Source organism: Henckelia pumila, chromosome 4 (genome assembly GCF_033568475.1).
Source record: "Henckelia pumila isolate YLH828 chromosome 4, ASM3356847v2, whole genome shotgun sequence".
NCBI classification, from domain to species: Eukaryota; Viridiplantae; Streptophyta; class Magnoliopsida; order Lamiales; family Gesneriaceae; genus Henckelia; species Henckelia pumila.
Window position 1 is genome coordinate 35,644,587 of NC_133123.1, and position 16,185 is coordinate 35,660,771.

Here is a 16,185-nt window from a genome sequence, read left to right on the forward strand (position 1 = left end):
ACTTTTCCAATTATCGAAGCTTCCAAACTTTTATTTTAATTTTTTTTAAAAAAATTAATGTTTCTCTTATTCCCTTATTTTCTATAATGAAAATTTTGCTACTGTTTTGTCTGGGTAAATGTGAACTTTAAAATTCTACAGGTCGCTTTAATATGTTATATGTATAATAAGTGTAAACCTTTCCATTCATTTGGGTGCTTGGAATTTTCTCAAGTATTTTATTATGTTTTTTTATGGATAAACAATTAGTTTATTTACACTATATATACAATAAAAATTAGTCGTCAAATCTGATGTGTAAAAACAATACTCTTTTTAATGATTTATTTTGGATTAGAATTGTGGAAGCTTGTTATTAGTCAAATTCTTCCTTATATGTGGCATTAATGGTAAATTAGATCCTAAAAATTCTTCTTCTTGTTTATTTCATAATAATAATTTATTGAAAAATATAAATTTATATTCAACACATTATATATATATAATTCACGAATATACCCTTGCATGCAACTCTTTGCCGACATGCTTAATTTCGCATTACTCGAAGCAAACGAATAACACTTTATAATCATTTTTCACATAAATTAAAAAAAAAAATTGCTCTTTAACTACACATATTGCTTATACAATAAATGTTATATTTTCTGTAAAAAAAATTTGTCCACTTAAAAATAGAATTAAAATCTCCTTAAAAAAATTATATTGAAATATCAATATTGGCCGGTGATTATATATATATATATATATATATATATATGATGCCCCTAAAAAATATACGGGTCTAACCTGACCCAAGCCTAATGATCCATATTTTTGGAAAGTATACTTTGAGGCCCATTTAGTTTATTTTACGAAAAACCCAGTCTGAAATGTTCCTGTTAGGGAAGGAGATCATAAACAGAAATTCATGGGCTTGAGTCCTAGCTGATTCGGTCGGAGCCCGACCCGAGCCCAGGAAGGGCCCAATATCTAGAACTTTCCGCTACTATCGGGTACATGAAGATCCTTAACAGATAAGAACAATATCTTATGAATTCAAGATTTGGTACTATCTTTAAAGTTGATGATTAGAATTTTGCTTGGTCAGGACTCCTACCCGAGTAGAGTCCTACTCTAACACATGTTTTACCTTGACAAGGTAACTTACCCCTCCAAGCCCCTATAAATACAGGTATGGTTCATGGTTTATGGATATCATCTCTTATATTCACTTCTTGCTCACACACTCACGCATGCATATTCTCTTGTTCTTCCTTATAGTCACGCTCTTTTACTTTCGAGCACTGACTTAGGCATCGGAGGGGTTACGCCGAAAACACTTTCGGCGCCCCCTAACTTGGCTTTTGTCTGTGCAGTGCACGTGAGACCCGACCCGACCCGTTTTGTGGAGGATTTGGAGATTCGCTCTACCAGATCGAACCCGGAGGAAAAAATCGACATCATCAATTGGCGCCGTCTGTGGGAATTTGAAGAAAAAGAGTTGAGATGGCTGATGCAAATGGAGTCAACGAAGAAATAAATCAACTTATCACTGCTGCTGTCGAAAGAGCTAAGGCTGCAAGGGCGAAAACCAATCCCCCTCCCCCACCACCAGGTCAGAACGCGCAGTTAGAGGAAATCAGGAAACTGAAGGAGGAGATGGAGCTCTTGAAGAAAAAACAATCCGGATACCTAGCCACGCCAGTGCGGAATATTCCCTTCTCTCCTGAAATATTGGAGTCCGAACTCCCCAAAAACTTTAAATTTCCGCATATTGGGGAATATGATGGGAAAGGGGACCCGGATGAGCATCTGTCCCGTTTTGAGAATGCGGCGTTGTTGCACAAATATTTTGACCCGATCAAGTGTCAGGTCTTTCTCAATACTTTGATAGGACCGGCTCAACAATGGTTCAAATTATTATGCCAAGGAGATATCAAGGAGTTCAAGGATTTCAGCAAGGCCTTCCTACACCACTTTGCTAGTAGCAAAAAACACCCTACGACTACTCTTAGTCTTTTTACTATCAAACAGCAAGGTCAAAAAGATTTGCGAGTATATGTTCGTTGATTTAGTGTCTTGGCCCTGGAAGTACCTACTGCCACCACTGACCTGAGTGCCTTTACCCAAGGACTTGCTACAGGGGATTTTCTTAAATCCCTGATCAAAAAACCGTCGTCTACCTACGATGAAGTGCTTGCTCGGGCCGAAAAATATGTGAATCTAGAGGAGGTACAAGTTTCCCGTATGAATAATGGGATGGACAGGCCACCAAGTCCGAAGAACGCCCGGGCCCCTAACACACCTCGGAGGATGGGACCATCTCCCCGACCCGAGCTGCTTGGGCAATTCACTTCTTTCACTCCTCTAAGGATGGGTAAAACTCAGGTTATGCGAATATGTGAAGAAAAAAGACTTCTACAGAGACCTCCATGGAGCGAGCAGGGGCCCCGTAGACCAAAGTCTGACAAGTATTGTGACTTTCACAATGAGTATGGGCACAATACTAATGATTGTCGTCAACTGGAGCAGGAAATTGAAAGAATAATACAACAGGAGCCAGGGATGAGGGATAGGTTGGCACGACAAAAAGGAGGATATCCCTCGAATAAAAGGAGTCACGAAGGTCCTGATCATTACGCACCAAAACCCCGACCTGGTCCACCCCAGGGAAATTTCCAACGCCCGAACCAGAATCAGCCCGGGAATAACCAGGGACCACCCCCTCCCACAAAAGGTGTTATCAACATGATATCTGGGGGACCGACTGATGGAGATTCCAATAGGGCAAGGAAGACAAGTAGTCGGAAACTGAGCAACATGGAGATAGCTGACCAGGTGGTTAGAACAGGCCCGACCCTTTTCTTTGGCCCGGGTGATTTGAAAGGTTTTTCGGATACTACTCATAATGATGCATTGGTTATTCGAGCTCTGGTCGCTAATTATGACGTGGCCCGAATTTTTTTGGATTCGGGAAGCTCGGTCAATGTACTGTTCCAATAAACCATAAACCAGATGGATTTGGGGGAATATAAGGTAGAGCCGGTGGTGACGTCGTTGTTCGGGTTCACGGGTCATGCCATCCGACCTACTGGATTGATCAATTTGCCGCTCACTTTGGGCAAGGATCGTACAAGTAAAACTCGGATTGTCAGCTTTATTATCGTGGATGCACCATCAGCATACAACGTTATCTTGAGAAGACCAGTCATGACTACGTTCATGGCCGTGGCTTCCGCACTATATCAAAAAATAAAATTTCCTGTGGGTAATGAAGTGGGAGAGGTCCAGGGAGATCAAAAGATTTCTCGAAAGTGCTATGTGGAAGAGGTACGGATAGAACAAAAGGCAGTCAAAATCAAACATGATGATCGACCCGGGCCGAGAGATCGGGAACAAGTAAACTTATTGGAAGAAAACGCCCCTGTTATGGCTGAGGAAGAGTGTGAAGAGATAATAATCTGCCCCCCAACTGGTTCGGTCAAGGTTGCTCGGACGCTAGAACCTATTCTTAAAAAACAGCTAATACAGTGTTTGATGGAGAACAAAGACGCCTTCGCTTGGTCCGTATCCGACCTCTTGGGAGTACGGAGAGAAGTAATGGAGCACAAGTTGAATGTTATACGAGACTACCGCCCTATTATTCAGAAAAAACGAAATTTTGGGCCCGAAAAAGACGCTGTGATTCAGGGGCAAGTTGAGGAACTCTTGAAGGCCGGACACATTCAGGAGGTATATTTCCCGACTTGGTTGTCAAATGTGGTCTTGGTACCCAAGTCCTCGGGTAAATGGCGCATGTGTGTATACTTCCGTGATCTGAACAAGGCCTGTCCGAAAGATTGCTATCCCTTGCCCCGAATAGACCAGCTGGTGGATTCCACATCTGGGCATGAGTTATTGTGTTTTCTGGACGCTTATCAGGGGTATCATCAAATTCCCATGGCTAAGCAAGATCAAGATAAGGTGAGTTTTGTCACCTCTACAGGAATTTATTGCTACGTGGTTATGCCTTTTGGGCTCAAGAATGCTGGGGCCACTTATCAAAGACTAATGGACAAAGTTTTCAAGAAACAAATAGGCAAAACATCGAAGTATATGTGGACGATATTTTGGTCAAAACCCGAACAGCTCATCAATTCATTGCCGACCTGACCCAGACATTCCAGACACTACGTGATTATCGATTAAAGTTAAACCCGAGCAAGTGCACATTTGGGTTTCAGACTTGGAAATTTCTGGGATATATGGTCACTAGGAGAGGAATTGAAGCTAACCTGGAAAAATTTCAAGCCATTATCTCTATGGAGTCGCCCAAAAATATACAGGAGGTACAAAGGCTGTCTGAAAGGATTGCCGCATTGGCTCGCTTCATATCAAGATCAGCAGATAAGAGTTTCCTGTTCTTCAAAGCACTCAGAAAAACTAAAAATTTTGAATGGGATGAACAGAGTGAGAAATCTTTCCAAGAGTTGAAAAAGTATCTAAAAGAGTTTGCGTTTTGCGTTTTGTGATGGTTGACAAGATACTTTTCAAAAGGTCATTCTCTCAACCTCTGCTCAAGTGTCTTGGCCCGGATGAAGCTAATTATGTTTTGCGAGAGATTCATGAAGGCTGTTGTGGGAATCACTTGGGTAGCATAGCCTAGCTCGGAAAGCCCTCCTGGCCGGTTTTTTCTGGCCCACTATGAAGAAGGATGCTTCCGTCCTGGTCAATTCATGCTACAATTGCCAGAGGCATGCCAATTTACAGTGGAGGCCTGCGGAGTTTATGAAGGCAGTAGTAGCCGCATGTCCTTTCGATCAATGGGGAATGGATATTGTCGGGCCATTCCCGGTTAGCACGGGTCAGAGAAAATTCTTATTGGTGGCCGTGGATTATTTCTCAAAGTGGGTCGAGGCCGAGCCATTAGCCAAAATCACAGAAAAAGAAGTCTTGAATTTCTTTTGGAAGAATATTGTTTGTCGGTTCGGAATACCACGCAGGCTCATATCAGACAATAGAAGACAATTTTGTGGCTCTAAGGTCCAAGCTTGGTGTAAACAGATAAAAATTGAACAAATTTTTACATCTGTTGCTTACCCCCAAGGGAATGGACAAGTGGAGGTTACTAACAGAACTATTGTGCAAACACTCAAGACCAGGTTAGATTCAGCTAAGAAAAAATGGGTGGATGAGCTTTCATCCGTATTATGGTCTTATCGAACTACAACAAGGTCCGGGACGGATGAAACACCATATAATATGGTGTACGGGACGGAGGCAGTCCTTCCTGCTGAGATTGGACAAGAAAGTGCCCGAATCATAGCCTACGGCCCGGATAACAATAAACTGAGGGCCATGGATTTAGATTTGGTGGAAGAAAACCGAGCTAGAGCAGCAGTTCGGTTAACAGCTTATCGTAAAAGAATGACCCGAGCCTATAACAAACGGGTCTACCCTCGGGCCTTTCAAGAGGGGGACTTGGTTATGAGGAAAATTCAACACCATGGAGAGAGAGGAAAACTAGATGCGAAATATGAAGGACCTTTCAAGGTGGTAGGGAAAGCAGGAGTGGCTGCTTATTACTTGGAAGATTCGCAAGGAAAGAAAGGAAAAAGGCCGTGGAATGCTCAACATTTGAAGAAATATTACTCCTAAGATCCCAACCAGAGTTAGGGCATTAACCGACCTCATAAAGAGCACAGGGTTGTGAGTTATTTTGTTATTTTTTGTTTTAAATTTGATAGTAGTAGTAGTTGAGTTCTTCTGTTATTTCTCAAATCTTTGAGATATGTTTTGTGAATTATCAATGAAAAAATGACATGTTTTGTTAAACAAAATTAAAGCCCGATCAACTCGGCACATACCACGCCATTCGTGGTCAGAAACCAAGCCCGATCAACTCGGCACATACCACGCCATTCGTGGTCAGAAACCAAGCCTGATCAACTCGGCACACACCACGCCATTCGTGGTCAGAAACCAAGCCTGATCAACTCGGCACATACCACGCCATTCGTGGTCAGAAACCAAGCCCGATCAACTCGGCACATACCACGCCATTCATGGTCAGAAACCAAGCCCGATCAACTCGGCACACACCACGCCATTCGTGGTCAAATCAAAATTAAAGTCCGATCAACTCGGCACACAACACGCCATTCGTGGTCAAATTAAAATTATAGCCCGATCAGTTCGACACTCACCACGTATTTTGGGATCAGACTAAAGTTCACATTAAAGGGGATATCATAAAAGATCCCAGCTCGGGAATCAATCGTATGCTTGTCATAATTTGGTTAAGATCCCAGCTCGGGAATCAATCGTATACTTGTCATAATTTGGTTAAGATCCCAGCTCGGGAATCAATCCTATACTTGTCATAATTTGGTTAAGATCCCAGCTCGGGAATCAATCCTATGTCATAGTTTGTTTATATTCCAGCGCGGGAATCAATCTTATATTTGGCAAAATTTTGTTAACATTCCTGCTCGGGAACTCATTCAATACTTAGCAAAATCTTGTTTATATTCCAGCTCGGGATTTAATATTATACTCTGACAAAATTTTAATAATTCATACACCCCACCCGGATCATTCATTCATAAAAATTATTATACAAGTTAAAAATCGGAAAGATGACCAAGCAGGGTCTTAAAACAGAACTTGTTCGGGACATTGCCTTCAATATTAAAAGAGAAAAAATATTAAGAAGAAACATCTTCTTCTTGCTCGGGTTTCTCCGCCTCCGGCTCGGGTTTCTTCCTTTCTTGCTCAAGTTGTTCTTGCTCTGATTTATCTTCCTCGTCAGGAAAGTCATCCAAGGCCTTGGCAGAATCCAGGAAGGAGAAAGGATGTTCGGCCGCAGAATATCCTTCAGCTCTGATCTGGGCTAAACATCCCTTGAAGCCGTCCTCAAAAAAGGCCAAGTTCTTCTCAGCACACAGGTCGGCAAAATCAGAGGAAGTGAGAAAGTCGTTCTTCCTCTTAGCCCATCCAGCCTCGAATTCCTGATCCTTGGCTAGGAGAGCATTCTCCAACTCTTTAATGCGCTCTTTAGCTCCATCTCATCCATCCCAAGTAGTCTCGATGTCCGACCTCATGTCATGTATTTCTTGGCCATCAGCATCTTTAAGGTCATGGATCTGCTTGGTGAGGGCGGTTATCCATTTTATCAGAGCATCCTGGTTCAGAGAGTGGTCTGCCCGGGCTTTGTAGGAGCGAGCGGTGATCTCTCCTGCCCAGACCATGGTCTGCAAATGAAAGGCCAAAGTATTATTCAAGGATAGAAAAAGTTCTAAGTAAGAATTATAAGGGATTACCTGCATAAAAGACAGAGCCAAGGATTCCTCAGCCTCTTTGTCCGGGACTGCCCGGATTATGTCTAGGTCCTCAGTAGAGACCAGGTGCTGTAGAATATTCAAACTCCCGACTTGGTCTGGACGGGCGAAGAAGGAGATTTTCTGGACTGTATGGGTGATCAGGGTCACCTCGTTCCATATGCTCGGGAAGAGACCCGAGATCAATGAAAACATTTTCCTTACCCTTCCTGGGTACAGCCATGTTGGCCTGAGAAAGAGGTTCAGTCTTGCTCAGGGTTTCATCTCCTTGGACCTTTTTAGAGGTCTTCTTGGAGGTCAGCTCGGGAATATTCGGGTCGGACTCAGTGGCAGATTCCGCAGAGGCCTCGGGTTTCTTTCTTTTCAACCTCTTGGCCGCAGCTCGGAAATCGGCTGGCATCTCTGCTTGAGCTATCCGGTCACCTAGAAAATATATATATATATATATATATATATATATATATAATAAGTTAAACATATATAGGCATACGTAAAAAAAAAAAAAAGAGTGGGGAATAAATAAATAAGGGGTGCACGGGGGAGTAAAGTAACAAGTGATTAAATGTTAAGTATTCCTACCTAAATCACCCTGGACTTCTACTCCTTTTCTACAGAAGTCATATGTGCATAAGAGATCATCCTTGATCAAGCCCTCAATATTGAATATTTTAACAGAAAGGGTGGCCAAGAAGTTGGTAAAATTGTGGCTAGGCTGAGCAGGGAGATCAGGGGAAGTAAATTTCATAGCCCAATTGGATCGACACAACCAAGGTTGTTCGGGCTCGGGCCTAACAAAGAAGTATCTATTGTTCCAACCTTTATGGGAACTTGGTTTTCCCTTCAAAAATTGGTATTCAGATCGAAGGGAAATATAAAATCTGCCCGGGGCGGTTTTCTTGATTTGGAGAAATTTGGTAAAATTCCCTATGTCCAAGGGGACTTGGAAAAAACAGAATAAAACTCCTAAAGATAATATCGAACTAAAGGAATTGGGAGTAAGTTGGCTCGGGCATATGCAAAAATACTGACACAGAGCAAGGATGATGTTCGGGATGGGGAACCTAAGACCCATTTTCACTTGGTCTAAGCTAAAACTTAGAAAACCCTTGGGGGGTTTATGAGCCCGATCATGATGTCCCGGGATTATCAATGTATAGGCTTCGGGCATGCCCGACCTATCTCTAATTATTGGACCCATGTCTGGGCTAAGATGGGAAGCAAGTACCTCGAACCAATGCTTCCCATCTTCTCTTAATTGGGCTTCGTCATTCCTAAGCCGATGAAGTCTCCTCATCTTAGCTTCCCGAGTCTCAGATGGGCTCGGGTCGGCATCCGATTCTGCCTGATCAGAGGGTTCAGAGGAATCGGGATGAGGAGAGGAAGGAGCATCTATAAAAAGGGCTAATTCCCTAATATTAGACTCATCAGGGGAGGACATCTTAAGTTAATATTTAATATAAAAGCTTACGTAAAAAGATGGTTGGTCGGGAATTACAAAAGAGAAGCTTGATAACTGACCGATCAGAGAAAATACGGGAATATCAGCTCGGGTCGGGAGAGCTCTCGAAATTTTAACAGAGTAACGTCCAGTTTGTAAAAGTAAAAATGAAGTTTTTTACTTACCTATTTATAGGAAGATGGGATTGATCTTGGCCGTTGGATGATAATCCCGATCAGCGGTTCGGGATGGGCCACGTCACCTAAGGAATCTCTCGGGAATCGTACAGTCGCGAGATCTTCACCGTTCAGAGAAAGCACATGATGGGGATCGAGATCCGAACCGTCCAGAGAAAAACACTTTGGGGTATATTGCATTACAATCATAATATATGGGGCTCGGGATCCGACCATACCACATGGTCTAAACTTCATACTTCTTTTAAACCAGTAGGGGAAGGTACTATTGATGCCCCTAAAAAATATACGGGTCTAACCTGACCCAAGCCCAATGATCCATATTTTTGGAAAGTATACTTTGAGGCTCATTTAGTTTATTTTACGAAAAACCCAGTCTGAAATGATCCTGTTAGGGAAGGAGATCATAAACAGAAATTCATGGGCTTGAGTCCTAGCTGATTCGATCGGAGCCCGACCCGAGCCCAGGAAGGGCCCAATATCTAGAACTTTCCGCTACTATCGGGTACATGAAGATCCTTAACAGATAAGGACAATATCTTATGAATTCAAGATTTGGTACTATCTTTAAAGTTGATGATTAGAATTTTGCTTGGTCAGGACTCCTACCCGAGTAGAGTCCTACTCTAACACATATTCTACCTTGACAAGGTAACTTACCCCTCCAAGCCCCTATAAATACAGGTATGGTTCATGGTTTATGGATATCATCTCTTATATTCACTTCTTGCTCACACACTCACGCATGCATATTCTCTTGTTCTTCCTTATAGTCACGCTCTTTTACTTTCGAGCACTGACTTAGGCATCGGAGGGGTCACGCCGAAAACACTTTCGGCGCCCCCTAACTTGGCTTTTGTCTGTGCAGTGCACGTGAGACCCGACCCGACCCGTTTTGTGGAGGATTTGGAGATTCGCTCTACCAGACCGAACCCAGAGGAAAAAATCGACATCATCAATATACTTTACAATAAATGTTGATCATGCATGTACTTAAACTTAGCTAAAGAAAAAGAATTCTTTGGAAGATATCTTTTTTCATATTAAAAGAATAACATTACTCTGGTAAAGTAAAAAAACATTAATACGTTATATTCAAATTACATTTGCAAATGATTGATCTACGTATGTACAAATAATAAACGTAAAGAACTTAATATATTTATAAATATATATTTCTTTAACCATCCATACTGTTTAATGATACCGTTTTGGGACATAGTTCAATATTCTCTCATGCATATATATTTTAACAAATATATGTCGACCGTATACAAATTATTTTATGAACTTTAACAAATAATTTGCACAATAAACATATAATAATTTGAATTTAGTTAATTATGCAGTTATATATTATTATTGTGTAATAAATGTAACGCGCTTTTTAGATATCAAAAATTGATGTGTGCGATGTTGGGATAAAATTTGCATGCATCTGTGTAGGGGTCGTGACAGACAACTGAGTAAATGTTTTTATTAAGTGGAACATGCTTCAATCTGATGGTCCAATGCCAATTGTTAAGCCAATAAATAACTAAATAATATAATAAATAGTAATAGTAATAAATAAATAAATAAATAAACGTAATTATTCTAAAAAGCAACAGGAAAAGGTTGCCCCACACACAAATAAAATGTCATGCATGTCATCATCATTTATCAATAATTGCATGGGATTTCCTTCTTTTATAAACACACAAAACTTATCTTTTTATCTTGATATATATATATATATAATTTATCATTTAATTAATTTGTATAAAAAGTTATATGATTTTATTATTCTGATCATGATTCATTGAATATGAAGTGGAAGATTGTTATTTATTATTATAATGGAAAAAAAAAAAAAGGTGGTTCACTCTCCGCTTTGACCTACTTTTGGGGGATCCCTAATTTCCTACGTAGAACTACGGGTATCTATTAAAATATATATCGAGAAACATACTTTTATGCAACATAATTATATTTGTTTTTTTTAGAGGATATAATTATATTTGTTGGGAGAGTATTTGAGCGTGAAATTTGAGTTTTGTTACGATAAAATTGGACTTCACCATTAACAATAGTCGTAGATTTTAATAAATCGACAAGCAGAGTTTTAATGTTAATATTATAGTCTAAATCATGTGTTTCATTTTTATGGATAGTTATAAGTAGTGTAATTATTGAGAGGAGATTATTAAAATATAACAATTGTTTGTCCTTGAGAGAGAAATATATAAGCGTTACACTTGGTATGTTGTAATGTTGAAAGATTAAATTTACGCTTTTATTATCGATTATAATTTTTAATAAAACGATAATGATTGGATGGATATCACTCCATTTAAATATTAACTGAACTTAGGTGGCATTTGTTAAGATATTTATTAAGAATTTTTTGTCTGATCAGTCTTTTCCACAATGAAATAGTTTCAAATGTCCCATCTTTCTGAATTAATTTATATGAATATTAAATCCCGTTTTGTACTTATATGTAATCACAACCGTTGAAGTGATTGATCTCATATTTAAATAATGTCATATTGAATTTCATACCTTCTTTTATCTACCCATCGATAATGACAAGCTAATGTAGTAATGTATGTATATATATATATATAGGCAACAGGAAAATTACAATTTTCATCGTGTAATTAAATTATTTTATGTTTACAGTTTTGTAAGTTTTCAAGCTGTAATTTTGCATGTATAAGTTGTTATTCATTTTCACTTTTAGATTTTTAATTTTTTTTTATCGGAGGGTTAAATGTATGAGTTATAAAGATTTAATTTTTTCTATCGTAATGTTGATGTGGCATGAGACAAGTCAACAGTGTTAAAAACCGAGTCTGCATAGACAGCTCCAAGGAGAGGTCACCTAGGCGTCCACCTAGAGCCTCCTTTTGACGGGGACCTCAATTTTTTCAATTTTTTTTTATTTTTGTTGTTTTTTTTTTATTTTACTAATAAAATTTTAGAGTTTCCTTAATTATTTTTAATTTTGTTACACATGCATCATTATCATCATCATTATTATTATTATTATTATTATTATTATTATTATACTAAAAATATTTTGTGGATATCGACTACCATATGATTAAATATATATATATATATATATATATATATATATATATATATATATATACTAGCTAGCAAGCTATATGTACCTCCACTTATTTTGAAGATATTCAGTCGAATGTAGATTTATAAATAGACTATACTTGAAGAAAAACACACATAATATGTAGGTTTCTTCTTACAGAGTTATATTAGTATCAACTCAAATCATATCTATAGTGAGAAATAATATTTTTTATTTAAAAAATAATAACGTTTCATGAGTTACGTCGAATAGAATATCAATATCTCACAAAATTGAACCATGAAATAATATATTGGATTTTTTTGTAACCTATTTCTCAAACCTATCCATTCTTCCAATCTAACAGACCAAAAGGTGCTCAAACATTTTATGCCACTTGGGTTCATTCAATCTCGATGTTTCTTGGTTGGCTGGGAATTAATTAATTTAATGTCATTCTCCAAAGGTCGATTCTTCCTTTTTCGTACAAATATTTTATTATTATTATTATTAGCAAATATTAATTAATTTAATGTCATTCTCTAAGGAGGTCGATTCTTCCTTTTTCGTACAAATATTTTATTATTATTATTAGCAAATATTAATTTATAATTAATAAAATTGATAATCATTGACTTCACACATGCAACTTATATGAGGTGAGACGTGTTCGTTTATGGTCACAAATTCAAAAGTTTGGAAGATAAAAGACAATAAATGTTGGCTCAAAATTAAATCGAGTTTAAATAGTTCAAAGATCACGCTGAATCAAATTTAACTACATAGTTATAATTCTTAAAAAGATATTTATTGTACAATCTAAAAAGATCCATGTCGATAAAATTACAAGTTTTTGATCTTATAATTGATACCAAAGTTAATATTACGTGTTCAATTCATGTGAATTGAAAGAGTGATTATTGAGAAGAAAATTTTTGGGAAAAATAATTATAAATTTGATTATTATTTCATGAGTGAGATTTATGAATTCATGTATGTCACATTTCCAACACAATAGTTATTATGATATATTTGTTTATTTATCTATAAAGTTGTTGCCTATGTGCAATGCACCTATTAATTAATGTCGAAAGTGAAACCTAGCTAACAATGCACGGACGATTCGACTCGAAATGGGCGTAGACAGCAACAACTCCCCTCGTTGCTAAAATATATCAAAATTCATATACCTTTTAAACAATAAAATCATATATATTATATATATATATATATATATATATATATATATATATATTATGTGTGTGTGAAAAATTAGAATTATTACCGTGTTGATCCATTTTAGGATTTGTTCTTCTAAGCTGTCAAAATTTAATCTTAATTTAATATATCGAAAGTTTTTCTTTTAGTTGTGTTTTTTTTTTTTTTTTTATTGGAGTGATCGATGACATGATATCGGATATGTTGGTTTTGATGAAAAAACCACTAAAGTGCAAAAACACCCATTTTTGGGCTAAGATTATATTTTGACTAATTCGAGGATCAAGATAAAAATAAAAAGGAAAAATTGCATATATTACCTTTGTGAAATTTCGGGTTTACTGATAACCCCTTATGAAAGTTTTTTAAGCTAATAACCCCCTGTGATTCTAGATATGTATCATACACACCCTTTTCAGCTAAAAATAACGAAAAAATGACGAAAATACCCCTGCTTAAAAAATGAAATTATTAATATAAAATTATTATATATAGGTTTCATAGTTATTTAACTAAAATTTGATTATTTTATTCAATTAAATGTAAAATTATAAAAAAAATTAACTTAATCATTTTTTTAAGTATGGGTATTTTCGTCATTTTTTAGTTGTAAATGTTTGCTTGCTACATATCTAAAATCACAGGGGGTTATTTGTCACGCCCCGAAATCGGGCCTAGTTGACATCGGCGTTGTTTAACAATTTAACATTGAAACAACAAGCCTCATAGTACAAGTTTTGCCAAAAACCAGTCTATTTCATAAACCATAACTGTTTTTACAGAAAAAAAAATACAAGTGCGACAATGCGGAAACGAAACTGAAATTTAAAGTAAAAATATTCTTCAACTTGAAATGATCCATCCTCACCAACCTCAGAACTTATTCTGTTCTTCGTCATCTAACTCATCTTCATTCTTATCTGGGGAGCAAAGTAAGGGGGTGAGTGCATATTTTGAAAAACACTCAACAAGTGGGGGTCGATCGAGCACGATAAACACCAAAATATATTTACATGTATAAATGTATATTTCATAATCTCGAAATAAAATAAGCATGCTGAATCCGAACAAATACGAAGCAAATATTGCACTGTTAATTATCTCATTTTTCATGGTTCTACTGATCAGTCCCCTATATGTTACTCCTCTAAGGGGCGAGGCCAAATGAACGGTTATTATAACCCACCGCATCAGGGCCATATCAAATCAAATCAAATCATCGGAAATTCCTTAACCATTTCTAAATCGACTCTTAACAGTGCATCTCAAAATATTTCTAAATAATTCTAACATGCTTCAAATAATATCACGAATAGTCAACAAATAATATATATCAAAGTGAAACAAATATTATCATACCGATCGAATTTTCAAAAGTATAAGTATTTATGTTATAAAACTTAACTCACACGCAAAAATAAGTAGAAACTTATATCACACAAAAGAAAGGTAGAAGCTCACTTACCTCGATCTCAAATTCGTATAGCGGAAAACTACTGTGGATCATCATGTATGATCAACCTCATGACATAACTTAAGAATTATATACCTAAAACATCCTTAACTTCCACAAAATGCAAAATTACATGTATCTCTTAGACATACGGATATTTCCCATGGCCAAAAATATGTAGAAGGCTTTACCCAAATTCTCTAAATTGTGTTTCAAAATGAAAGTGGTTTTGAGATTTTATAGAGCAAACAAAATAAATAATGATAAACAAAACAACGTAAGTTAGTGGGTAGAGGAAAAGTTAGGAAAATTAATGACTATTTACGATACAATTAAATTATGATTTGAAGACTAACTAATAATTCTAATAAATGTGAATTTAACTATATATATAAATAATTTTTTAAAAATTATAAAGATAATACGTTAATATAAATAAGATAATAATAATAATATATATGTATATATTCCCACAAGTTAATGTGTTTTCTTGTAATTAAATATATAAAATAGAAGAATGAGGTTTTTACTTTATTTTGTGCAAGAATTTATACCCAGGACATAAATAAAAGCTTTCAATTAAAAATAAAAAATTAATATCATAATGAACATGAATTTACAAAACCGGTTACAAATTTTAAACACTAATAACTCCACATTAATATGACAATTAAGATAAATTATTATTTTTAAAATAATACTAATCTGAAAATAATAAGTTTCTTTAAATGTAAAATTTATTTGAAAAGCCTTAATATATATATATATATATATATATATATATATATATATATAATATGAGAACCGAGATTTAGTCAAAAATTGAAATTAAAAATTTTTAAATTTTATTTCTTTAGTAGGTACAAGAAATTTATAAATATATTTTTATTTATTATATCGTGAATTTGGTCACGAATATCACATTATTAGCTTAAAAAACTTTCATAGAGGGTTATCAGCAAACTTAGGATTTCACAAGGGTAATATATGCAATTTCTCCAAATAAAAATAAGGCTTGCTTAAATTATTGATTTGCTTCTGATCAAAAAAATAATTGATTTGCTTATTTTCCCTACACGTATATTTTCAATATTTGGTTACGAGCTCAAATAATGCGCATATATAGGCCCTGTTTGGTTTCAAAAGTCAGGCCAAAAAAACACTTTTTTAAGTGCTTTTCAGTTAACAAGGTGTTTGGTTGACCAGAAAAGTGCTTAAATAAGCACTTTTTAAAGTCAAAATTAGAGTTTTTTCAAAAGCTAAAAATTGCAGCTTTTAAAAGCACTTATTTTAAAAAATCCAAACGGGCTCATAATATGTGTATAATATACATACTGATGCCCCTAAAAAATATACGGGTCTAACCTGACCCAAGCCCAATGATCCATATTTTTGGGAAGTATACTTTGAGGCCCATTTAGTTTATTTTACGAAAAACCCAGTCTGAAATGGTCCTGTTAGGGAAGGAGATCATAAACAGAAATTCATGGGCTTGAGTCCTAGCT

The 16,185-nt window shown here is 36.3% G+C and overlaps 2 protein-coding genes across 2 annotated transcripts; both read left to right on the forward strand.

Annotated features, from left to right (window-relative positions):
- Positions 1 to 1,485: 1,485 nt before the first annotated feature.
- On the forward strand, positions 1,486 to 2,982 carry LOC140860842 (uncharacterized). Its single transcript, XM_073263846.1, has 2 exons — positions 1,486 to 2,017; positions 2,072 to 2,982. The coding sequence occupies exons 1-2, from the start codon at positions 1,486 to 1,488 to the stop codon at positions 2,980 to 2,982; spliced, it is 1,443 nt and encodes a 480-aa protein (XP_073119947.1).
- A 12-nt stretch (positions 2,983 to 2,994) lies between these two features.
- LOC140860843 (uncharacterized) lies at positions 2,995 to 4,490 on the forward strand. Its single transcript, XM_073263847.1, has 2 exons — positions 2,995 to 3,942; positions 4,203 to 4,490. Exons 1-2 carry the CDS (start codon positions 2,995 to 2,997, stop codon positions 4,488 to 4,490), a joined length of 1,236 nt encoding a protein of 411 aa, XP_073119948.1.
- The last annotated feature ends 11,695 nt before the right edge of the window (positions 4,491 to 16,185 follow it).